Consider the following 24,512-nt stretch of genomic DNA (forward strand, 5'->3'; position numbering starts at 1 on the left):
CATAGTTTCATCTCCCTAAGAGCATTCTCAAGCTTGGTGACATGTAAGCCTCAGACATACTTGAACCTTTGATATGCGATTGGTCTGCTTTATGGTATATTCCCTGGGCCCACTTTGTTTGGTTTTTGAATCCAGGCCCAGCATGTTTGTACTGTCTTTTGCAGTGCTGAGATGTTGCATTCTGAAACCTTCTTACAGAAGCTTAGTATGAAAACAGCTAGAAATAAGGAAATTGCAACCTAGTTGCATTCATTAGGTACTCCTCTTAAAATTGTAAATTGAAATGAAATTGGTTTAGTTTCCCCATTTTTGCTTTTCTTGTCCCATGTAAAAGCTTAATGTGATAAACTGCAGTAAGCCTTCATCCTCCTATGTCTTTTCCCATCCTCATTGATCCCTCTACCTTTCTTTAAAAGGATGCTCAGATGACTCAGGCAATGTTCTCTGCAGAGTTTGATATCTGGGTTTATTTTTCTGATGTGAGCCTCTCTTTTCACTTGCTCTCCAGGTGAGCCTGGCATTTGCTAGGAACCAGAGTGGACCCGGCAAAGTGGCCAGCAACAGAGTCCTGATCCAAATGGAGAAAGGGAACCAGGCGTACCTCAACCTGGAGTGGGAAACTTGATAGGAGGTCAGAAGTACTTCAGCTTTGGATTCTCATTTTCCTTATTTAAGGAACTGAGCACCAGAAGGTAGAGACTGAGAAAGGGAAGAGAGAAAGTATCAAATCTTCAGTGTGTCCTTCAGATTTCAACTGTAGCCTTATTTAGCAAGTCTGGACAGTGAAAAGTAATAGTGGACTGATAATTTTTAAGCAATCACAGCATGACAGGTAGTTTTCCTTGCATGGTACCATTCTTGGAACACTAAGAATATAGTAGTTTAAAGCAAAAAGAGGAAGTAAGGGTTATAGGTACTTTGGCTACTGCTTATTACTTAAGTGATGCCATTTCTTAGATTGTATTCATCATGTTACTGATGTTTTGAGTTTCACGGTTACTTATATTACCTTTCCTGGCCATTTCTATCATAACTTTATGCAGTCATTTTTGCAACAGGACTTCCACATTTCACAGCTCTCTTTCACGTTAGATTCTAATATGGGACCCAAGGCCGAAACATTAACAACAACAAAATGATGGCAGTACTCAAAGAGATGTTACATAGTTTGAAGTACAACCAGTTTTTTACAAACATACATATTAAACACATTTGAAAGTTGTTTCTTCCAGCACTTTAACAGGGCCTGTATGCTGGGGGGAATTTTCTCCCTCCCTCCTCTTTCTCATTCCTACATATGTACATAGCACACAAATACACAGATGGGCATAGAAAGTGGCATAAATACAGCTTGATGAGTTTTTACAGGGTAAACGTCAGAGTAATCACTGTGTGTGCGTGAGAGAGAGAGAATGCGTTATTCATGTACAAACACGATTTTCAGTCGCCCCTCTGGTTCTGTTGATCATCTTCATCTGTCTCTGTCCCTGGTATTTTCCGATTTCTCTTCTTACCAAGGGAGGCCTTGAATTTTGCTTTCAGAGGTTATCATTATTGTGTACTACTTAGTAATAAAGGTAATTCTGGTACGTTCTTCTTTTGCTGAGATATCCTAATTGCCAATTTTCTCCCATCTGTGTTTAGCCTGTTATTCACTTATTCCCCATTTTTCTAATCATTTTCACTCTATTTTGTTTTGCTTCTCCATTTCATTCTCTTCAGTAGCATCTGAAATTCCCTCTCATTTCTTGTAAGACCTTTGATACTAAACATCAACAGGCAGATAGCAGTTTGAAGTCTTGCAGCAGTTAGTATTCTGATTTTTTTCTCATTGATAATTCTTTAATAATCCTTTACTCAGGTTGCTGTTATTTCATTTGCATCAAAATCTCACTGCAGTCTGTTTTCTCTTTAATATGGCTCGGTATGTATGCTGATCTTACTCATTCTCTACACACTGCTTTTTCCTCACAGTTTTCATTACTTTGACTGGTCTCCGTGGTATCTGACAACTCTTTGTTAAACTTGGAGCTTGCTGCCTGGTAGGAAGGCTTGCTTTTGGCTTTTGTATTCACATCATCTGTCTCTCTTAATCAATTTTAACTCTGCTAGTTAGTTTTCCTAGAAAGCAGAAGAAACTAGGTGAACCGTTCTCTTTTTTAGCATCCCCTAAATAATCTGGCGTGTATCTCTGGCATACTGTTATTTGAAATTTCTTGCCCTAGATACCAAAACTCCAAGCAATTGAAAGATTATTGTCAGTGTTACAGGTATGTGTCAGAGAGAAGGGAGTGGCCGGGCTTCATAAGCATACTTGATCAGGAGATGGTAATCAAGTCCTCTTTGAATGGCTGTGTAACATTACGCAGATCATTAGATTGTTGGACCTTTTTCTGATAGTTTCCTCATTCATAAACCACAAAAGCCAGAATTCTCTGGGATGTTGTGAGGAACACAGGAGTATGTGAGTAATGCTTTCATAATACAAAGTACTGAACAAATGCAAAGTTTCAATTCAGCACTGGTTTCAAGAGTGATTTAATTATGGAGGTGATATATGATGGGATTTTTATTTTGTGATGTTCAAGTGTTTAGGAATCTGTTGAACTTCTCTTATAACAAAGTTACCAAAAAGAAAATATTGTCCCTTTAACTGTGGTGCTCCTAGTCTGGGCCTTCTGCTTACTGTAATATCATTGTCCCGTTAGGCTACTAGACTATACTGTGTCTCACTTGCGTATGTCACATTTATAGGTTTCTTGTAATGTCTCCTTTAAGTGTGTTCTGCTGTGAATTTGCTAGCATTCACATGGCTTTGGACTGTGCCGATCAGATTGTCTTCCTTGTCTTCTGCCTCCTTCCCCAAACCCCAATGATGGATGATTTAGTTTTCCATATGACAACTGCCTTTCATTTGACCCAAAAGCTTTAGAAGAGTCACAGCTCCACCTTTCAATGACTTTTTTGCTCTCCCTTTCAAGGGACATACCACTGATTTTTTTTTGCATATGTGCTTCATTTAAGGATAAGTAGAAGACAGAACAGGAGAAGGAAAGAAAACTAAAGTTTAATAAGAACTCTTAAATAGAATTTCAGGAGTCATTCTTGGATTTCTCCATATTAGGCCAGAGAGTCAAATTACTACAGAGATGGGCAGATTAGTAAAATGCTGTACTTTTTGTTGGCTATAATTTCCTTCATATCTTCAGTTTACCTAACTTTAAGAATGCTCTCTAAAAAAAGTTTTAAACTCTGTGCCTTTGTTTGGAGGCTTCTCATTTGTCAGAAGCTCTTAATGCTCTGAAGTTGCCATTTCTATTAATTGTATACCAGTTAACTCCTTTTGGCCTACTTAAAATATCTTTTGCCTTTTTTACTGTGCCTATATCTGGCACATTTTACATTAACATCCTCTCCCCTTTACACTTTGCTTATCCTATAGAAATTGTTTACTTTTATTTTTTATTAGATAATATACATGGTTTAATCCAAAAGGTACATAAGGTTTTATGAGATTTCCCTTTCACCCCTGCCTTTCCATGTAGGTAACAAGTACTTACTTCTTACAGTTTCTTATAGTATCCTTCGAGAGATATTCTGTGCAATAACTAAACTAATGCATATATTCCTTCTTAACCCTTTTAGAAAATATAGTATGATAGTGTCTTAATGTACACCGTTACACTTTTCTTCTCATTCGTATCTTGGGAGATCATTCATGTCAGCATATGAAGCAGTCCCTCATTCCATTCATGGTCTTATGTCAGTTCTACTTTGACCTCCTGAATATTCTTGTAGTCTGAAGTATTTCTACTGGAATTCTCCATTTAAAAGTAATACAGAATCCATCTGATTATGTGCAAATAATGATTTCAGATTCTTTTCTTCATGTACAGAAAACCTTATTGTTATAGCTAAAAACAAGCTATTAAATGCTAATAAGATAATAAAATTATTTTTATCTTTATAGTTTGAATCAGCTTGGGTACTGACAAATATTGCTTCAGGAAATTCTCTTCAGACCCGGATTGTGATTCAGGCAGGAGCTGTGCCCATCTTCATAGAGTTGCTCAGCTCAGAGTTTGAAGATGTCCAGGAGCAGGTAAAAAAATGAAGCAAAGAAAAGCAGGTCAAAGAATACCATTTTTTCCTTTGGTCTTACATTCAGGGCCTCAGTTTTACCACCATGACAAGCCATGACTCATCACAGGAGTGTTCTAGAAATCTAAACCAAAATAGAAAATACCATAGTGAATGTAGGCAGAATTTCTTCTGGATTCATAAAACCATTTTCCTTCCCCTTCCAACGCTGAAATTTTTAAAGTCCTATATACTTTTTATATTATTATCATTTTTAAGATGTTATCTTTAAGTAATGTCTACACCCAGTGGGAGGTTTTAACTCACAACCCTGAGATCAAGACTTGCATGCTCCAGCAACTGAGCCAGCCAGGCGCCCTAAGCCCTATATACTTTTTTAGAACATGTAAGCAGTTACTGGGCTTTTACTTGTAGGGATCTCTAGTAAGTAGCAGGTCTTTGCCACTTTTATGCAGAAAAAGACCTAGAAAACAGGTATTTTTTATTACCGCCAACTTTATCAAATTCATAATATAAATCACTGCTAAATGAGTATGATTTTCTTCTGCAGCTTAGTTGAGGTATGATTTACATACAAAAAACAGCATATATTTAAAATGTACAATTTGATAAGTTTTAAGATAGTTATATACCCGTGGAACCATTATCACAGTCAAAGATAATATATTCCTCCCAAAAGTTTAATAGCTTTCTGCATTTTGATGCTCTTACATTCTTTGATTCTTTGTTCATTGCTGTCTTTTGTAAATAAGCTTAAGATAACATTTTTAATCCACTGAATAAGCCATTTGAACCTCTGCTCTGTATTAAGGGCTATATGAAAGGTTACTTTGGTGGTGGGGAGTCCCCTGAGATAAAAAATATGTATAAGAACTGGTTGGTTCCTCCTTTTAATAAACTTATACCCTGAGTGTTCACATGTATACTTTATAATATTACTGATCTTCTTCCCCCAGTCCCACAACTACTTCATTTGATTCCCTGATAATGAACTTAGAAATGTTCATAATGTCAGTGTGTACGTTGATTAGCTACCATATAATTTTGTAAAGAGTTATTGTGGTATTTTGGCATCTGAGAGAGTTCTGTACAACCTGTCATTAATGAGTAATTTTTTCACAGGCAGTCTGGGCTCTTGGCAACATTGCTGGAGATAGTACCATGTGCAGGGACTATGTCTTAGACTGCAATATTCTTCCCCCTCTTTTGCAGTAAGTTTCTATTCTTACTATTTTTTTTGAGTAGTAAAAATATGGAAAGTTCCTCAGGAAGCAGTGCATTTTTAGGAATCATTTTGAATTTTCCATTGTTCTTTTTCATTACAGATACTTTCTTATTAACTTGTTCAGGTCATTTCTTCAGGCATTCTAGCTTACTTCAGTGCCAGTATTCTGAATTAGTGCTGTTAGAATTAATTCAACTTTGTTTTCTGGAGAAAAGCTATTTAAAGACGTGTTTATGAGTAGCATTAAATGATTTAGTATTTATCTTATGCTATCAGATAATTAATGTCTATTATATAGTTTACCATTGTATCATCATGCTTATAGGTTATTTTCAAAGCAAAATCGCCTGACCATGACGCGGAATGCAGTATGGGCTTTGTCTAATCTCTGTAGAGGGAAAAGTCCACCTCCAGAATTTGCAAAGGTAAGGATTAGGCTTATGGAAATGGGCAGAAAAAAGTACAATTAAAAGAGTGTAGCAACAAATATTAATGTGAACAGAAAGATTGGTAATTTTGCATAAAATTTAAAATGTTAGAATTTTATCTGTTTCTACAGAAATAGGGCTTTTTGTTTCTGTGTTGGGATAAATTTTCATTGTAAAAATTAGCTCTGAATTAATCTTAAAACCTGGCAATTTTTGTTTATAGCACAGTAAAATTCACAATTTATTAGCTTTAGCACTTGTGAAAATATCTTTGCTTCTTTGGTCCACAAAGAGTGTTTTTCAACAAGGAATCGCATTCTGAGAACTGGTATATACTTCAGTCTCTGAAATTATTTTCCTTGGTCTCAGCATTCCCAAAGATGGAAATGCCACTTGGCCACTTGTTACTCCATTTCTAGAAGTATTAATCACCCCAGAAATTACCAAGTGTGTGCTGCTTGCCTTTTGGAATTTCTCACCTCACTTCTGGCTTTTATTCCATTGAATTTCATTATCATGTCATCTTCCCTTTACAGGTTTCCCCCTGCCTGAATGTGCTTTCCTGGTTGCTATTTGTCAGTGACACTGATGTACTGGCTGATGCCTGCTGGGCCCTCTCATATCTATCCGATGGACCCAATGATAAAATTCAAGCTGTCATTGATGCAGGAGTCTGTAGGAGACTTGTGGAGTTGTTGATGTAAGATATCTTAAAGTGTGTCTGTTCTTTTGTCCCTATGTTAGTTTATTAGTTTCTAAGTGCTGGTAAATACTAATTAATACACTATACTAATTTATTGGGCTTTGGGCTGCTCTCTTTTGTAACTTATATTGATGTCAAATCTGTTTGTTTTGAGGCTTATATAAAGAACTGCTCACCCTTTTGTTATGAACAGTCCTTCAGCGGGAACATTTGGAAAACTGTGTAATTCCAGTTAGTGATAAATAACCTGAGACCAACCCCTGGATAGATAGCGAAAGGCATATTGCCACTAAAAGTCATTCCTTATCTTTCGGTCTCATTTAGAGCTTAATCTAGACTGGTATTAGACTCTGAATTTTATTTTGCTGTATCTCCTTGTGATGCCTTTGTGTAAACAATTTACGGCTGTATTAATCCAATTTTTAGACAGTTCTTTAGAAGAAAAAATTAGACTGATAACATAATGGGGAAATGGTACGTTTACTAGCCACATGAAATTTAATTGAAGTAAGTACAAAGTAGATGAAAGGAAACATTACCCCAAATGTGATATGTGGAATGCATCAGATGAGTTTAATGTGCAGAATACAAAACTCTGAGAGTACAGCTGACCACAAACTGAGTACAGATGAACAGCACAATGCTGTTATGAATTAAAGGCAGATGAAGCTGCACGAGGCAGAAGTGCAGCATTCAAAACCTGGGAAGTAACCTTTTATGTTCTTTAGTCACTAGATTATGGTGTATTTTAACCATTTCTTTTTAGTCATCAGATCCTAAAATAAATGTGAGAGAAATGGCCAAGTTTTGAGAAGAGTGATCAGTCTCATTAAAGGGAAAAGAAAAGAGAATTTTTAAGGGAAGTTAAAGCATATTAACCTGAAGTTAAGATTTTCAATAAGCTTTTTTCACATATGTACAGGGTTTCATGGAGAGTATATTTTTGACTGGTAAGTTGGCTGAGGTTTAATAGAAAGAGTTCACTCTTTGAAGTGTGGAGCCTGGCTCTCATTTTTAAGTTAGTTTACCTGTTGGCACATTTTCAACTCTGAGGCAATGAAAACTGTATTCAAGAATGAGAGGGAAATCTTGGTATCCAGGTGATGAAATACCTGGGAAAGATTATTAGGAAAGATTTGTAGTTTTTATCCAAAAGTGCTAAATAAAGGGAAAGATAATTCCTCTAGGGGATATATGAAACCCATCCTCCTAGGGTTCTCTTAACAACTACCCGTAGGTACCTTTCTGCTCTAACATCATGTTACATTATTTGGTTTGGATTTCAGCCCTAAGGAAAAGAGACTAAGGCCAGAACTCTTGCATTGATATTTCTTTTTATGGTTGCAGGCATAATGATTATAAAGTGGTTTCTCCTGCTTTGCGGGCTGTGGGAAACATTGTCACAGGCGATGATATTCAGACCCAGGTATGAATAAGTGGTGACTACTGTTTCCCTTCAGAAACAGTACATTGAACCCCATGATTATGTTTCTATTACAGTATTTAACTCCATGTTTTTGGGGAGAGTTTCATTAATGTTTGTCAAAAATGTTGCCTTAGGCAGCTCCTTTACTACCTTCACTGTCTCTATCTTGTCTGTTTCTTGGAGCAATTTTGGGTTCCCTTTAGTTAGGTTTATTTCCCACTACTACTTGAAGTGGTTCTTGTGAGCATCTGAAGCCTCCAGTAGCAGCCTTTCTCTGTCATCTTCATCTCCTCTCTGATCACTTCCTTCTTTTTGTGCATGCTAAATCTCCTATGTGAGGAGGATTCTTCCTTGTTCTTTTTTTTTTTTTTTTTTTTTTTTTTTTTTTTTTTGAGAAAGAGAACAAGCAGGGGAGGGGCAGAGGGAGAGAGGGAGAATCTCACGCAGGCTCCATGCTCAGCAACGATGCAGGGCTCCATCTCATGACCCTGAGATCATGACCTGAGCCAAAACCAAGAGTTGGATGCTCAGCTGACTGTGCCATCCAGGTGCCCCTTCTTTCCTTGTTCTTAATGTCACTCCCATTCTATTCAACCTCTGTATCAAGATATATCATTCACAGTGGCTTGTTCTTGATCTCTCTGATGCAATGGCATTGTCTTTAAAATTCTTTTCCTAGGCTTCTGTGGTGTTCCAGTTATTTTGAGTCTCCTGTCTCACAAACCACTTCTTAGCACGCTCCTTTTCCTGTTCTTGTTTGTGGGATTATCCCCTGGAGGGGATAATTATTCATTGATTTTATTTATAACTTCACCTATCACCCTGGTGCAGCTTGATTGAGAATTGAGAATAAGATTTTTAGCCATAACTCTTTCTTAACCAGCTCTGACTTAGGTGGAAGACATTTAATGTCTTCACTTTTCTAATCCCTAAAATTTGGATTTGTACTCAAAGGTGTCTTCCAAATCTAAAATCTACTTCAAATTTATGCTTCAGAAAGGAACCCATTATTTTCTCTGGTATATCGGGGCCTCTGCTTATTTGTTATTTACCTCAGTGAATGGCACCAACACTTGACCAATCCAAAAACCTGGACATTAGCTGGATTATTTCCCTGTTTTCCACCTCTGTCATCAGTCACTAGCTGCCATCTCTACTCATCCCTTGCATTTCTTGCTATATTCCTGTATCACCAGAAGGATGCTTATAAAATGCAAATTTGATCATGTCATTCTCTGACCTAAAATCTTTTTATGGCCTTCTGTTGTCCTTTGAGGGTGTTTAAGATCCTTTAAAATCTGGCACCAGTTTTAATGGAATTCTGTGCAACAGAATGAGGAAGCCCTTAAGCACTGATATAGAAATGCCTCCAGGTTGGGGCACCTGGGTGGCTCAGTCAGTTGAGCATCTGACTTTGGCTCAGGTCAGTCATGATCTCATGGTTCATGGGTTCGGGCCCATGTCAGGCTCTGTGCTGACAGCTAGGAGCCTGGAGTCTTTCAGATTCTGTCTGTCTGTCTGTCTCTCTCTGCCTCTCTCTTGTTTGTGCTCTGTCTCTCAAAAATAAACATTAAAAAAAAAAATACCTCCAGGTTATATCATTTAAAAAGAAAAACAAGGAGCAGAATAGTGTGTGGAATATATTAGTATTTATATAAAAGGAGGCAGAGAAGAGAAAAAAATAATATGTATGTTTGATTATATTTGCATAAAAATTCTCCAGAAGAATACATAGGAAACTAATAATCTTGGTTGTCTCTGGAGAACTGGGTTGCTGGCATACAGGAATGGAAAGGAGGCTTTTAACTATATAGTCCTTTATTATACTTTCTGAATTTTTAAACCATTTCACTGTATTTGCTATTCACAAAAAGGTTCTTTCCCTCCCTGTACCATGCTCTGTGCTTCTGCCATGTTTATTCCTTAAATTAGCTATGACCACATTCAGCACTAAGATTTAACACAAGCTTGCTTCTCTCTGCTCAGAACATACATAGGCTTGCATCCCCATCCCTGCTTTTAACCACTGGCTCACACTAATGCACACTCTGCCACTAATGTCGTCTCATTCTTCAGGACTTCCTGTTACTGTTTTTTTCTCTGAGAAGCCATGTTCACTTAAGTTAGGTGTGCCTTCTTTTGTTTCATCCATCATACCACTTATCACACTGTATTGTAATTATCTAATCACTAGATTGTAAGCTTCTAGAGGGGGGAACGGTGTTGATCTTGTTCATTTTTGTATTTCTGTACAGTCTTAATAGTTCCTGGCACAGTGTTTAATACTGAATGAATGAAGTTCTGTATCTATACATCTACTTCTGATGTCCCTCAAGTTTTACTCCTGGGTCTCCAGTAGCCTGTTAAATATTTCTGCTGGCATGTCTCACATTTGTCTCTCTCAGTTTATCTTCTTCCCCCAGAAAGCCAGTTCCAGGTCTTGATTTTTCCCCCCCCATTTCAGTTAATGAGGTAACTATTCACTCCCACTTGAAGCTTTGCAGTCATATTTGGTGTCTCCATCTCTCACACCTTGTATAGCAAGTCACCAGCTCTTGTTGATTCTTTGTGTTTCAGTATCCATGTCTAATTACCTTAGAACCTTGAAAGGATTTGTACTTCACAGTTTTAGTCTCATTCTTCCTTGTAGCCTGTTGTTAATTTTAGGGGTACAGAACTCTTGCTTAATAGCCTCACTGCTCTATTCTTTCCTTATTTTGGTACTTTGTTGTAGCTTGTCTCAGCATTTTTTTGTTTCCAGCCTTTCTTATCTGCTGTGTCCTTCCTCCCTCTTCTTTGCTTATGAAATCCTATCCATGTTTCAAGGCAATTTCCCCACACCCATGAAGTCTTTTTTCATGATTACTCTGCAAGTACTGTTTTTAACTTGTGACAGGTTTATTTTTTTTTTATTATTTGACTTTTTTTTTTTTTTTCCAAAAAAATTTTTTTTAACTTTTATTTATTTTTGAGAGACACGGCATGAGCAGGGGAGGGGGAGAGAGAAAGGGAGACACAGAATCTGAAGCAGGCTCCAGGCTCTGAGCTGTTACCACAGAGCCCGATATGGGGCTTGAACTCACTCACTGTGAGATCATGACCTGAGCCGAAGGACTGAACCACCCAGGCGCCCAGTGTTTGGATGTGTTTAGTTTCTAGAGCACATCTTTGGCATTTAAAAAATGGCTTTGTAATATCTTTTATACTGTTAAGATTGTGCCCCTTTAAACACAAGTTTTAATATTTTTTGAGCTGTATTAATAGGCAACAAATGGCTTTATTTTAATTTGCGTGTCTTTCATTACTTGTGAGGTAATCTATCAAAATTGTAGTTTCTCTTAACAATTTACATGTTAAAGACAGCAACCATCTTATCTGTTGTAAATTTTTTTTTTTGCATTACATAGTGTGCATTTTAAATTTTGTATTTTTTGACATGCAAATATGTCTATTTGATGAAATTTTAATTTTCCCCCTGTAATTTCTTCCATTGTTTTTATGCTTTGAAAGTCCTTCACTATCCCTAAACCAGCTATATACTGATAGTTCTGTTTTATGGTGTCTTTTTTATGTCTACTCTTTAAATTGGTTGTGGGTTTATTTGGTAATGGGTTAAGAATTTTTTAAAAATTCTTCTCAAAAATAAAAAAAATGTTTTTCAACCAGTTAACCTCAGGAAGAACTTTATTATATATTTAATTCCTTATAAATACCCGCATTTGTTTCTGGACTAGATATCTGTTCTATTAGTTATTCAGTGATTGATTCTTGTGCCTACCACAGATTATTTCAATCATTTTAACTTCATAATTTAGTTTTGGTAGAGTAGAGCTCCTTCGTGTATGTTTGTCACTCTCTTTCACCTTTGTAAGCTGCATGATAGCTGGGGTCCTATCCTTTTTTATCTTTGTGTCCTCTAAAGCACCTGGTGTACTTCATGTAGTATGTATTTGTTCATTGACGGCCAGGTACAGTGTTATCAGAGGACTTAAAAATCTGAGGCTACTTCATATATTTACACATCCAAAAGCCTTTTAATATGTTGTAGGGATAGGAAGGTGAAGGACTAATACATTGTAGTACCTTATGAAGTAGCAGTTGTACAATTACAATGTGTCCAGCAGAACTGCTTTGGTAATGTTAGAAATGAATTCTTATTGTCAGTGAATATTCTTTTACATATATAAAGTTATTTCTAAAATTTCAAGGGGAGACATTATTTCTTTGCCTATATTGTTCCTAAAATAAATGAGTTAAAGATTTACTTCTCTTTGGATCAATACAGATTAAGTTTCAAACTTTTCCTTTTAGGTAATTTTGAATTGCTCAGCTCTGCAGAGTTTATTGCATTTGCTGAGTAGCCCAAAGGAATCTATCAAAAAGGAAGCATGTTGGACAATATCTAATATCACAGCTGGAAATAGAGCACAGATCCAGGTAATCCCATAGCATCTGTCTTTTTTCTTCTATTTTTATTGATAAGGTTTAGGTTTTTTTCTGTTGGGCTTACATTTTTTTTCCCATTATTGCCTTGCAGACCATTAACCTCCAACATTTTTATCTATTTTTTTTTTATCCTACCTTACAGAAGTTTTATCCTACCTTACAGACTTTTGAAACTTATACTTTGGCCTTGGTTTTTCCCTGTGCCTTAAATATTTGATGATGTGCCAAGACCTGAGAGAGTGTCTTGTATTTTTGAAATGTTATGATGGTCTTTATACTAAATAGATTGGCTTTACTCTTGCCAAGTAAAATATTTTTTCCTAGCAGACCTCATCTATTGGATAACTTCAGTTTTTCATAAAACCTTTGGGGACCCATTTTTCTCTAAAAGGTTATCTGCCCTTTAATTTTGTTCTTCTGTTAGGTGGGAGAGTAACCCATGTGGAAGATAAGCAGTGGGCCAAAGGGTTCAGCACAGGCCCTGAGAAAGGCTGAACAACTGGTTGTAAAAGATAAAACACAGACCTCTGGGACTTTAATTGGAGGGGAATCATAGAGATAGTTATCCAATACTCTCATTTAAGGATGAAACTGAAAAATGATTTGTTCAAGGGAACCCCTAGTAAATGACAGATCAAGATGAAGTGTCTTTCCACTAAACTTTGCTGACTTTCTTCACTAGTGTAATAGAGTTCTTGATCAGGAAAGCATGGTTAGTCATCCCCAGAATGCTGCCAGGGACTGAGATTGATAGCTATAGAAGTTCATACCATAGCATGCATACAAGGGGATTTCAGTGATAGTTGATTACCTGCTGCTGTTCGTGTCTTATGTAGAGTTTCTCAGTTTCTTGATATAGGAAATTATACGAACCTATTTTAGGTTCTTGAGCTAAGGAGAAACATGAAAAAAGTAATTTGAAGCAGACTATTTTAGTGTTCATATATGAGAGGGGGTGAGTAAAAGTACTCTGCCTAACTATAGGCTCTGCTGGTAATCTGGGTGGGAGTTGGTAGGTTGGAATAGGATTGTGGCAGTGCTAAAGGGGAAGGAAAAGGGTGGCTCAGGAGGTTTTAAATTGAGATTGTAGAGACTTAGTGACTGATGAAATTTAGAATAAATAAATACAAAAAAGAGCCTTTGTAAATACAAAAAGAAGTTTGAGAGGAGACCTGACCTGATATAGAGGGTAGATGATATGTTTGAAGTGATTAGCAGATCTAAAGCAGATTGTTGGCTATCATGGGCTGGGGCACCCAAAAGTGAGGACTGGAGGGTTACATCACAAGTGTCGGAGTTGGATGCTGTGAAAGAAATGAGACTAGCGGAGGAACAGAAAATTGAACTTCCATAATTTGTTACTGTGGGTGAAATGAGAGAGGACAGTCAAAGAGAAAAGAACTTGGGCAGAAAACTAGGAGATTATAAGAACATAGACTCCAGGGAGAGTTATCAGTGTACCAAGTACAGTTGAAAGGTCAGGGGTGAGAGGACTTCAAGTTAATTTTTAAAGGAGGGAGGCGTGTCATTAGTGAAGCTAGCTAAAAAGTTATAATTAGTATCATGAAATTTTTGCAAGTTTTGTAATTTCCCTTTTCATTTAATTTTTAAATTTCAGACTGTGATAGATGCCAACATTTTCCCAGCCCTCATTAGTATATTACAAACTGCTGAGTTTCGGACAAGGAAAGAAGCAGCTTGGGCCATCACAAATGCAACTTCTGGAGGATCAGCTGAACAGATCAAGTAAGTGCTAGCCAGGTAGCATCTTGTAAATCAAAGGAGAAATTATTATGTCTACTAGTTATGAATGCTCTATGCTAATCTCTTGCAAGATTGTTCTAAGTTTCATACTAGACTCAAATTCTTCCATTCCCTCCTGCTGAAATAATTCCAGGATAAGAGAAGTAAGGCATAGTTGAGGTTTGAGACAATATTTGTATTTATAGGGTGGCTTTAGCCTACTCTGGAGCTTTTTTGTCAGAAACAGGTAGTCTAGAAGGTTACTTGTAGAAGCCTTAAGAATCTAACCTTGGTACCTAATTCTTGCCATTTAAAAAAAAATTATTATTATTATTATTTTGAGAGAGAGACACACACACACACAGAGTGTGAGCAGGGGAGGGGCAGAGAGAGAGAGGGGGAGACACAGAATCGGAAGCAGGCTCCAGGCTCTGAGCTGTCAGCACAGAGCCTGACACAGGGCTCGAACTCTTGAACTGCGACATCATGACCTGAGCCGAAGTTGGACACTTAACTGACTGAGCCATCCAGGTGCCCCTGATTCTTGCCATTTTTAGTTTAGAAGTCTTACTAGAACTGGATCAGATTTGAAAGAGAAGTCTATCTTAGAATAAAGTGCTAAATTTAGTAGAGGCAAGTGTCTCCTGAGGTCCTGTAGTATTCAATAGAGAGAGATCTCTATTAGCTTGAGACTTAAATGACTCCTTGGGTGGCTTATAATCTTAATGGCTAGAGAAGGCATAAATATGGACAGGAATCAATTCCTCAGAGGAACATCATATAATTAAATGCTAAATTATGGGCATTCAGTATTTCAGATAAAAAAAGATTAATGATGAAGAGGAAAATGGAACCTAGACTCTTAGTCTGCCTTAACTTTCTTTATGGGGAATTCAAATGAGGGGAAGATGATTACAAATAAGTGTTGGGGGCACCTGGGTGGCTTAGTTGGTTGAGTGTCCGACTTCGGCTCAGGTCATGATCTCACAGTCTGTGAGTTCAAGCCCTGCTTCGGGTTCTGTGCTGACAGCCCAGAGTCTGGAGCCTGCTTCAGATTCTGTGTCTCCCTCTCTCTCTGGCCCTCCCCCGTTCATGCTCTGTCTCTCTGTGTCTCAAAAATAAACATTAAAAATAAAAAAATTAAAAAAACCAAGTAAGTGTTGAAGTACTAATCCCTTCCTCATATGTAATATCAGGAAAAATACAACTACTCATATTGTTGCTTTGTGGGTTAAATGTTCACACTTAACTATAATTTTTAGTGCTCTGTTAGGAATTTAAAAATGTAAAAGGTAAAGTAGTCCTAACATTTCAGGAATTGGTTAGATACAGAATATAACTATACCTGAAATAATATTTAAATAGACTAACACATTTCAAGTAGCTATTTTAGTAAAGTTCATAATGGACGGGTTTTCGAGGAAGATTTCAAGTGGTCTTCAGAAGCATTTTGTATGAGATTAGGCTTTTTTCGACCTCCTGGAGATTCTATTTCTGGGGTACTATGATTATAAATATGCCACTACCGGTAATGGCATTTATCCCAGTAATGGCAGTAATAAGTAATGTAGAAGATACATGTTTTCTTAATTGAAATGGTTAAACTGTACACATATTTTTAAAACATTTCTAGGGGCACCTGGGTGGCTCAGTGGGTTAAGTATCTGACTTCAGCTCAGGTCATGATCTCACAGTTTGAGGGTTCAAGCCCCGTGTTGGGCTCTGTGCTGACAGCTCAGAATGAGCCTGCTTTGGATTTTGTGTCTTCCTCTCTTTCTGCACCTCCCCTGCTTTTGCTCTCTCTTTCTCTCAAAAATAAATATTAAAAAAATAAAACATTTCTAAAATACCGTGGTATATTTCATTAGAAACTATTCAGGGTTATTTTGCTCTGTTAGAGAAAAGTAAAAAAGGCTACTATTCCTTTTTAAAACTCAGCATAGTTATTTAATATTAATGGAGTTCATTATCAATCTCCTAGCAGTTTCTTCTTAAACAGATGAAGTTAGTTGAAAAATTATTACAAAAATATTACAGTCCAAATTACAGAGAATAAACGAATAAAAGACATCTGGGTGGTTTTTGCTTATTCTTACTGAGTAGACAAGATTTAGATGCAAGAAACAATTAGAGTAACTTGGAAATAATCCATAATTTTAGGTTAATATAATCAAATGCTAAATGTGCCTTGGTTCTTAAGGGATAAAGAATATCCGTTAAGAGGATATCCCTTTATGAGGGATAAAGAATATGGCCTTAAATTAGAGAACGTTTCATGAAAGAGAAGAAACTCGCCATTTGGGTAGAGATTTGGTTATTTTGGAGGAGAGAGAATAGCAGGGGAAGTGTGAGGGAATGTGCACAGATAATGTTATTGGAAGAGGCAAATCAATATTGCTATAGTTTATTCTTCTGCAAGATGAGGAACTGATGGGCTTTGGAAACTGGGATGAAGGCCTTAGTATATTGGGAAGACTCTGAGTGTCTTTAGTGTTAAGAGTAATACAAAGAACATAGTATTTTGAGCAGAGGAAAAAGAAGGATCTGTAGGACTTGTTGGCAGGCTATAAGCAAGGAAAGGGAAGAGTCAAAGATAAATGGGGAAAATGGTAGGTGGGTGCCCCTTTCATAAAAATTAGGACACAGAAGAAGCAACAGTGGTATATAATAGATTAATATAATAGTGATTAATCTCTGTGTACTTTTTCTGTATGTTTTTCTGTGTTTTCTAAATTTGTAACTAACATCACAAAAGAAGCTTGCTTTTTGTTTTTTAAGAAAAACAATGAGAATGATACAGATAAGTTAAAGGAATGGTTGACAGGTTTTGGTGACTCAAAACTATGGTGTAAAGGAAGGAGAAATGGTCAGAAATAGCTTTAAGCCTGATTTCTGTTAATAAGATATATAGCCTTTAATTGTCAGTAAGCATTTAAATAAAGTTAGGCATATTATTATTAAATTCATTCCTGAGTAAATAATAAAGCTAAATATGGTATGAACTTACTTAAAAAAATCAAGACTTTTTAAAGGAACATTTTTAGTTTTACAGAATTGAGATGATAGTACAGAGTTCCTATATACTTCCCTCCCCTGCAGTGTCTTCTATTAACCATTCACATTTAGTGGAGCTACATTTGTTAATGAACCAGTACGGATACATTATTAACTAAAGTTCATAGTTTACATTAAGAATCACTTTTTGTGTTGTACAGTTCTATAGGTTTTAGTGAATACATGTCCTCTTTCTGCCATTGTAGTGTCATACAGTGTCACACTGCCCTAAAAATCCCCTCTGCTTCACCTATCGTCACTACTCCTTTACCCCCACCCCTCAAATCCCTGGCAACCACTATACTTTTTTATTGTCTTTGTAAAAGTTTTGTCTTTTCCAGAATGTCATATATTTGGAATCATATAGTGTGGAATCTTTTCAGACTGGCTTCTTTCCCTTAGCATGTCTAAGTTTCCTTCATGTCTTTTCATGACTTGATAATTTATTTTTATGACTAATATTTCATGTCTGGATATACTACAGTTTATCCATTTGCCTATTGAAGTATATCTTGGTTGCTTCTAGGTTTTGGCAGTTGTGAATAAAACTGCTGTAAACATTTGTTTACAGGTTTTTGTGTGGACCTCAGTTTTCATCTCAATTGGGTGAATGTCCAGAGTACAATTGCTGGATTGTATGAAAAGCTTTATAAAAAACCACCAAGCTGTCTTCCAAAGTGATTATCCTATGTTGCATTCCCGCCAGCAAAAAAAAAAGAGTTCCTGTTGCCCCACATTGTTGTTAGCATTTGGTATTGTCAAGCATTTTGGATTTAGCCATTTTAATAGGTGTGGCATCATTGTTTTAATTTGCAGTCCTCTAATGACATGATAATGATGTTGAACATCTTTTCATATCTTACTTGCCATCAGTGTATTTTTGGTGAGACGTATGTTCAGGTCTTTTGCTGATTTTTAAATTCAGTTACTTGTTTTCTTGGAGTTTCAAGAGTTCTTTATACAAAACAGAACTGGCCTGTTGGGTCCATGGTGGCTTTAGCACCTGTTTCAGAGGTGTGATTATCTACAGGAACAAAAATGAAATCAGTCAAAAGTATACTATTTTGACAAGTTGCTCATATTCAAAGAAAGAGGGTGTTCTAGTTTCTTGGAGTCTAATAATTGTGGAGGGGAAAAAGTGGAGATGGTGCTTGCGAACTAGTTTTCATTTATTTGTAGCTTTATTTGTGATAAAGTGTAGCCTGGGTGGTTGAATGGGTGTGCCTGTTTTTATTTCTACAGTTGAGAATGACCCACTTATTTCATGAAAGCTTTATGAAATTGAAAGCCTTGTCTGACTAAATTGTTCTTTGTATTAATTTAGGTACCTCGTAGAACTCGGTTGTATCAAACCACTTTGTGATCTCCTCACAGTCATGGACTCTAAGATTGTACAGGTTGCCCTAAATGGTTTGGAAAATATCCTGAGGCTTGGAGAACAAGAAGCCAAAAGGAATGGCACTGGCATTAACCCTTACTGTGCTTTGATTGAAGAAGCCTATGGTAAGATAGAGTGTTTTAAAATGTCCTGAAATTGTTTTTCTTCTTGCATTTCTGGCTTGTCCACATCTGTTCATGACAGCAGACTCCTTTGAAAGATTTGTTCTTATGAATAATGTTTAGTATGTAGAATTGGAAAAGAATATGCATTAAGTGCGAAGAGAAGTGAGTACCCTTCATAATTTAGCCATTTAACACTGGGCCCTAAGTATCTTCCCAGGTCCCGGGCTCTGCTTGCCCTTGGTACTCTTTCTTACTGAGAGAAAATAAGAAAATTTCTTACTCTTCCATCTGAACCTTTAAGAACATCCATATCTACTGTAGATGATGTAGTGTAGATGATGCCTGACTATTCCAAGATTTACAGTTCTAATTTTGAATTGCATCTCTCAGTTCCTGTGTTTTAAAAATTTTTTTTTGATATGAAATTTGTCAAATTGGTTCCCATACAACACCCAGTGCTCATTGCAACAGGTTCCTGTGTTCTTAAAGTGTTCCTGACTCTAAAGGTTTCTGAGTTTGATCTTAAAGAGTCACTGCCTTTTGGCTTCTTCATTCTTCCAGTCTCTCAGTCTTAACTATTCATCATTGGTTTAGCAATGTACATTAACCTTTTAGTTCCCTAAGTGATTTTTAATGTATAGCTGGGATTGAAAACCACTACTCCAGGGTTTGCTTATTCTTACGATTGGAATTAGGGATCACAGGTTATGTTCATCTTCAAGTTTATCAAATAATGCAGAATTGTTTTCAAAATGATTTTTAACAATTTACCATAAAAAATACTGCTTATAAAAGCTATAGCCACTTAGTGTAAGACATTTTGAAATATACAAAAAAGAAAAATGTTCCTCTACCTGGAGATCTTTCTCCACGGAGATAACGATTAATATTTTGATGTATATATTTTTAACATGGATATGTATAGGTTTTTTTTCCTTTGAGCAGTGTTACCTTTTATTTCCAGTATTGCTGTAGTGGTTAGGTTGCTTATGCCTGCAAGTAAAAGAAAGCTTAGCTCAGATGGGCTTGAACTTAGTAATGGGAATGTGTGGGGTAACTGTTCTAGTTGGACTTACTAGTTTAAGCAGTAGGAATTGATTCTGGTTATTTTAAGGTATTATACATTTGTTGACATATTGGATAGTTCAGAACTTAGAGCCAAATAATTAGGCCATAGTTATAGTTCATTTGGAACACTTCTGCTACTGGCCTTAGACACTGGATGATATGGTGACTGTTAGGGAAATCACTGCTTCTGGGGACTGGTTGTTGCTTGCATGTGTGTTTAAGGTGTCAGTTTGTAATACTAGCATTCAGATGTAATCCCAGTGATACTTTATATGCTGTTACAAAATACTAAAGAGGTAGAAGTAGAGAAGAGAATCTTCCTTTAAAGAAAGGAGACACGGCAAAATACAGTGTCATTGGGGTTTCCAATACATAAATACAAAGAACGTATATGTATACATACACACAAAGAGATTTTTCTTTCTTCTTCATTCTAGGTCTGGATAAAATTGAATTCTTACAGAGTCATGAAAACCAGGAGATCTACCAGAAGGCCTTTGATCTTATTGAGCATTACTTCGGGACCGAGGATGAGGACAGCAGCATTGCACCCCAGGTTGACCTTAGCCAGCAGCAGTACATCTTTCAGCAGTGTGAGGCTCCTATGGAAGGTTTCCAGCTTTGAAGCAATACTCTGCTTTCATGTTCCTGTGTCAGACCAGGCTACCCAGTCAAGTCCTCTTGTGGAGCCCACAGTCCTCATGGAGCTAACTTCTCAAATGTTTTCCATAATACTGTTTGCGCTCATTTGCTTGCCTTGCGCACCTGCTCTCTTACACACATCTGGAAAACCTCTGGCTCTCTGTGGTGGAATACCCTTCTAATAAAAAGGGTAACCAGAACGGCCCACTCTCTTATGGAAAATCCCTAGGCTTTGGAGATCTGCACTTAAATATTATAAGAGTCATGGGAATATACACATATTAATGTGGCTCCCTTTCTTTGTGGGGGAAAAAGAGGACTCCTCCTCATTCCCTTTAAAGTGGGGAAAAACACTGATATTAAAAGATGAGACTAAATCTTTATCTTGAATTTCACACAACTACTTGCAACAAGGGAGATGTTTAGACCTGTTGTGTACACTTCAGAGTACTTTTCATGAGTTCTTCCACAGTGAACCCTTGGATTACCTGGTGGCTTTTCTAGCCAAATTTGCATTAATCCTTACTGAGACTGGATGGTTTTCTTTCCTCTATTGGCGCCATTCTTCACAGATATTAAACCATCCGCTCCCTCACCTTCAGCCTTCAGTGAATGTGCTTTCTAGTTGTCAGGAATGCTGAAGAATTTAACACTTTGACTCTTAAATGTGATACTGGTTTGAAGATTCCCTTAGAGCAGAAAGGAGAGGGCCACATATTAATTTGTATGGCTATCGCTTCTCTTTGGACTTAAGTGTCTTAGGATTTGGAAGTGGTTCAATTCTAATGCTGGTATGAAGATCTAGAATCCTTAGTAATCGAAACAATATCCTATCATTCAATAAAATAAAAAACAAAAAAAAAATCCCTCCAGTTTTCCCAAACTCAACCAGTGTGACTAGAGGCTGTGTTTCTGCATTAAAACAAATGTTTCAGGCTTTGTGGTCCTGATGAGGGTCCTCATTAAATTGGAAGTTCACCTTAGGTGCTTTTCCTCTCTGTGACTGGCAGATAACACATAATTTTTTTTAAAGGTAACCTAGGGAAATTTTTTTCTTAGGTGCAGCTTGATTCTAACGTATTCATGCTGCATTATATGATCCCTTTAATGTAGCATCCTTATCTTAAATAACCACCTTCTCAACATGACTTGTTCAACACAAATAAGGGCAGTGATTTTTTTTTTTTAATAACCTCATTGTTCCCTATTCATTTCATCTCCTACTAGTACTGCCCAGTCAAGTCTCCCCATAAAATAAAAAGTTTTTCTACCTTCTGGCTCATTTAATGATAACTGCAATGTACCTGCAACTGGCGCTTCCAGTACTATCTTCAGTGATCCACATTTGTGCTTGGACTGGAATGAAAAAATAAGCTTAATTGCCAAGAGAACTGCAACTGAGTTCAATACGACTTCTTGGTGCTAGATGGCCATCTTGACTCAATGTTTGGACACACTATCAGGAGAAGATTTTTTTGTTACGCTGTTCAAAATGAATTCTGAAGGAAAAGTCTCTCACTTCCGTTTCAGAGACTACCCTTTTAAACCTCTTTAATCTTATTCTCTTCTAGAATTCATTATAACCCCAAAATGTAACTATTTGGAAGTTCCCCTGACAGGCTATTCTACATCTCTGGTAAATCCTGCTGAACATTAGGGATATTCAGAGCTTTCATACCTCATCATGTTGTTATTTAAGCAGCCAACTTATGTGACCTGATTTAAACTTTAAAAAATCCACTTCAAAGTAGAAAGATACAAAGACAAAAGGACATTTATCAGCCAAGCGTGTGACGCATTCTTCACATCTAGTCTGTAGTTGTGTCTGTGCTCTGGATGGATACCGTCTGATGTCTGTTACTGATGGAACAGCCACTGCAAAACTAGTCAATTCCCATCTATAACTTACATTTTCTAGTGCTGCTTTGTGCTGAAAGGACATTTTAGTTTACTGCACTTGACCTGTAAAAGACTTTGATTCTTTGTAATTTTAGGACAAATTAGGTGGTTAATTTAAAGAAAAACTTTCAATTTTGCCTTTACATCACATTAAAACTTCTTTCAGAAGGGTAATAGAAGCACTGATTATAGTAAAAATCTTGTTTTTAGCTTTGACTTTTTTTGTGGCTGAGTTTTTTAAACTGTACATCACTGGTAACATGTCATTTCTCTAGGATGTTTTAAATCATATACCTTCTGTTGGATAATTTAAAAATTCTCATTTTGATATTGGATGGAAAAAAGATAAAGCACACAAAATTGTTTCCCCAGATTAGTAAGAACAGCATCCATTGGGAGTTTTTGCCATTGCAGGTGTCTTCAGTGAATGAATTAAAGTCCATTTAACTACTGTGGTCTATTTTCTGTCTAAAATAGGAATTTATCTTGCTCCTGTCCTAGAAGTTCATGAGCCATGAGATACGAGCTAAATTTTTTTTGCAGTAAAATGGTTTTTTAATATAAAATTGGAATTAACTGAAAGGTAAATCCCAGCATAACTGTTGGAATTGGTAAAGTGGCAGCCTTTCTGGTTATAGAAATGAGACTTTAGGAGGTAACTAAGAACTAATTTTAGTTCTCTGCCTGGCAGATTCTATTACTTTGAATTTATTGAAATGTTACTATCATTAAGATGTTACTCATTATAAAAGCATGTTAATTTCAATATAGGAAAACTCTTCTGCAATATTATATACTGATCAGGGGAGAAGTGGCTTGGTTATTCTCCCCTTCCTTTTTTTTTTTCTTCCTCCAAACTTTCAAAGTATATTCTTTGAAATGAAAGGTGGGGGGAAAAAAGCGTTGCAAGCATTTGGAATATAAAGGTACCCTGTATTTGAAGGACCAGATTAGATTGAGAAAAACTAGGAAAGGTTTTAAGATGATAGGTATGAAAAATAGATGGAGAGAGTTTTCTATGGAATACTTTACTTCATGTTCTTGTCACTAAGTAGGACTCTTAACCTTTGTCAGTTGTGCTGTTTTGAAAACTATTGCCCTAGGATTCCATCTGCCAGATAAAGCTAAATGGGCTCTGGATCGTTTTTCATATTGTCACAAATATAAACAATGACAATTACCCCATAATAAATCTTAATTATTATTCAAAATTGTTGCTGATTTGCCTGAGAAAAAAAATGTAGTATATTTTATACACCAGACTTTGTCAACTAAATCCTGTTGTACATGGCCGCTCACTGGCAACCTTGAATTTACTTCTCTAGTGCTAAACATTTCAGTTACTTAAAATCCCCTAGCTTGTGGTTGCATTATGAAAGGGTTTTCCTCAGGTTGAAAATTTTTTCTTTCTTGCTGATTAGTTTTGTGGACATTTCTGTATCAATAGGCAAATCATTGCTTATTGATATTTTAGGGCTTTGGGCTTTTTATATATACTAGAAATGTTGATGTCTAAGGATGTTTTTCACTTAAGGAAAAGGATCCACTTTTAGAAAGGGGCATTATTTGCTTTTCATATTTATATCCTATTTCCTACCTCCTACATTCCAAAATTTGCTCATTTGCAGAGATAGGCATACCTATATATGAAGTCTCAAATCTGAATTTTTTGCCATCTGAAGTTAACAGTCACTTTTCTTCTGTTGTTAGGTGAGCAGAGTAAATACATATCTGCCTAGTTGGGAAATATTTTGGCTACCTTTCTCTATCATCAAAAGTTAAAGTTATCAGGATACCTGGCTGGCTCATACAGCATTTGACTCTTGATCTCAGGGTCATGAATTCAAGCCCCACACTGGGCAAGGAGCCTACTTGAAAAGAAAAGAAAAAAAGTTAAAGTTACCTTACTTAAAAATATTTTAAAAATTAAAAAGAATGAAATATTTGTTTCCTTATGGGGCGCTTGGCTGGCTCAGTTTGTCGAGCATGTGATTCTTGATCTCCGAGTCATGAGTTCAAGCCCCACACTGGGAGTAGAGATTACTTAAAAAAAAGTTCTGTATTTAAGTTAAAGTAATTGAAGGCCAGATGTGGCACCAGTGCAGTAAGTCTGCTCAAATATAGAGTATTCAAATAACATGGCTTTATTATCAGAAAAGGATAGGTAATAATAGTGGGTACCAGGACATCACAAGAATGTGTGATAAAGTAAAGCAAATATTGTATGCTAATTTAAAACTACCAAATTCCTACTAGGTATAAAATGCATTTGGA

General features: G+C 36.5%; 1 protein-coding gene and 1 long non-coding RNA gene across 6 annotated transcripts in view; one reads left to right on the top strand and one right to left on the bottom strand.

Moving 5' to 3' along the window:
* KPNA1 (karyopherin subunit alpha 1) overlaps positions 1-23,449 on the top strand; it is a 71,654-nt gene extending 48,205 nt beyond the window's left edge. For both annotated transcript variants that reach the window (XM_047874174.1, XM_047874173.1), the window contains exons 6-14: positions 3,971-4,102; positions 5,224-5,312; positions 5,652-5,751; positions 6,291-6,454; positions 7,805-7,883; positions 12,195-12,320; positions 13,948-14,075; positions 18,451-18,629; positions 20,135-23,449. In XM_047874174.1, the coding sequence (XP_047730130.1) occupies positions 3,971-4,102; positions 5,224-5,312; positions 5,652-5,751; positions 6,291-6,454; positions 7,805-7,883; positions 12,195-12,320; positions 13,948-14,075; positions 18,451-18,629; positions 20,135-20,322 (1,185 nt within the window). In that variant the 3' untranslated portion in view covers positions 20,323-23,449. The remainder of the gene's footprint in view (positions 1-3,970; positions 4,103-5,223; positions 5,313-5,651; positions 5,752-6,290; positions 6,455-7,804; positions 7,884-12,194; positions 12,321-13,947; positions 14,076-18,450; positions 18,630-20,134) is intronic.
* Positions 4,097-21,023, bottom strand: LOC125174638 (uncharacterized). Of its 4 annotated transcripts, XR_007155483.1 has the most exons (5): positions 20,936-21,023; positions 19,484-19,622; positions 17,990-18,150; positions 13,141-13,220; positions 4,097-4,225 (listed from the first exon to the last, which is right to left on the bottom strand). It is a non-coding gene; the product is annotated as an uncharacterized LOC125174638 (long non-coding RNA). The 4 variants fall into 4 exon arrangements; XR_007155482.1 differs by lacking the exon at positions 13,141-13,220; XR_007155481.1 differs by lacking the exons at positions 4,097-4,225; positions 13,141-13,220 and having other exon boundaries at positions 17,463-18,150; positions 19,581-19,622.
* Positions 23,450-24,512: the final 1,063 nt, after the last annotated feature.

The sequence above is a fragment of the Prionailurus viverrinus genome, chromosome C2 (assembly GCF_022837055.1).
Source record: "Prionailurus viverrinus isolate Anna chromosome C2, UM_Priviv_1.0, whole genome shotgun sequence".
NCBI lineage: Eukaryota > Metazoa > Chordata > Mammalia > Carnivora > Felidae > Prionailurus > Prionailurus viverrinus.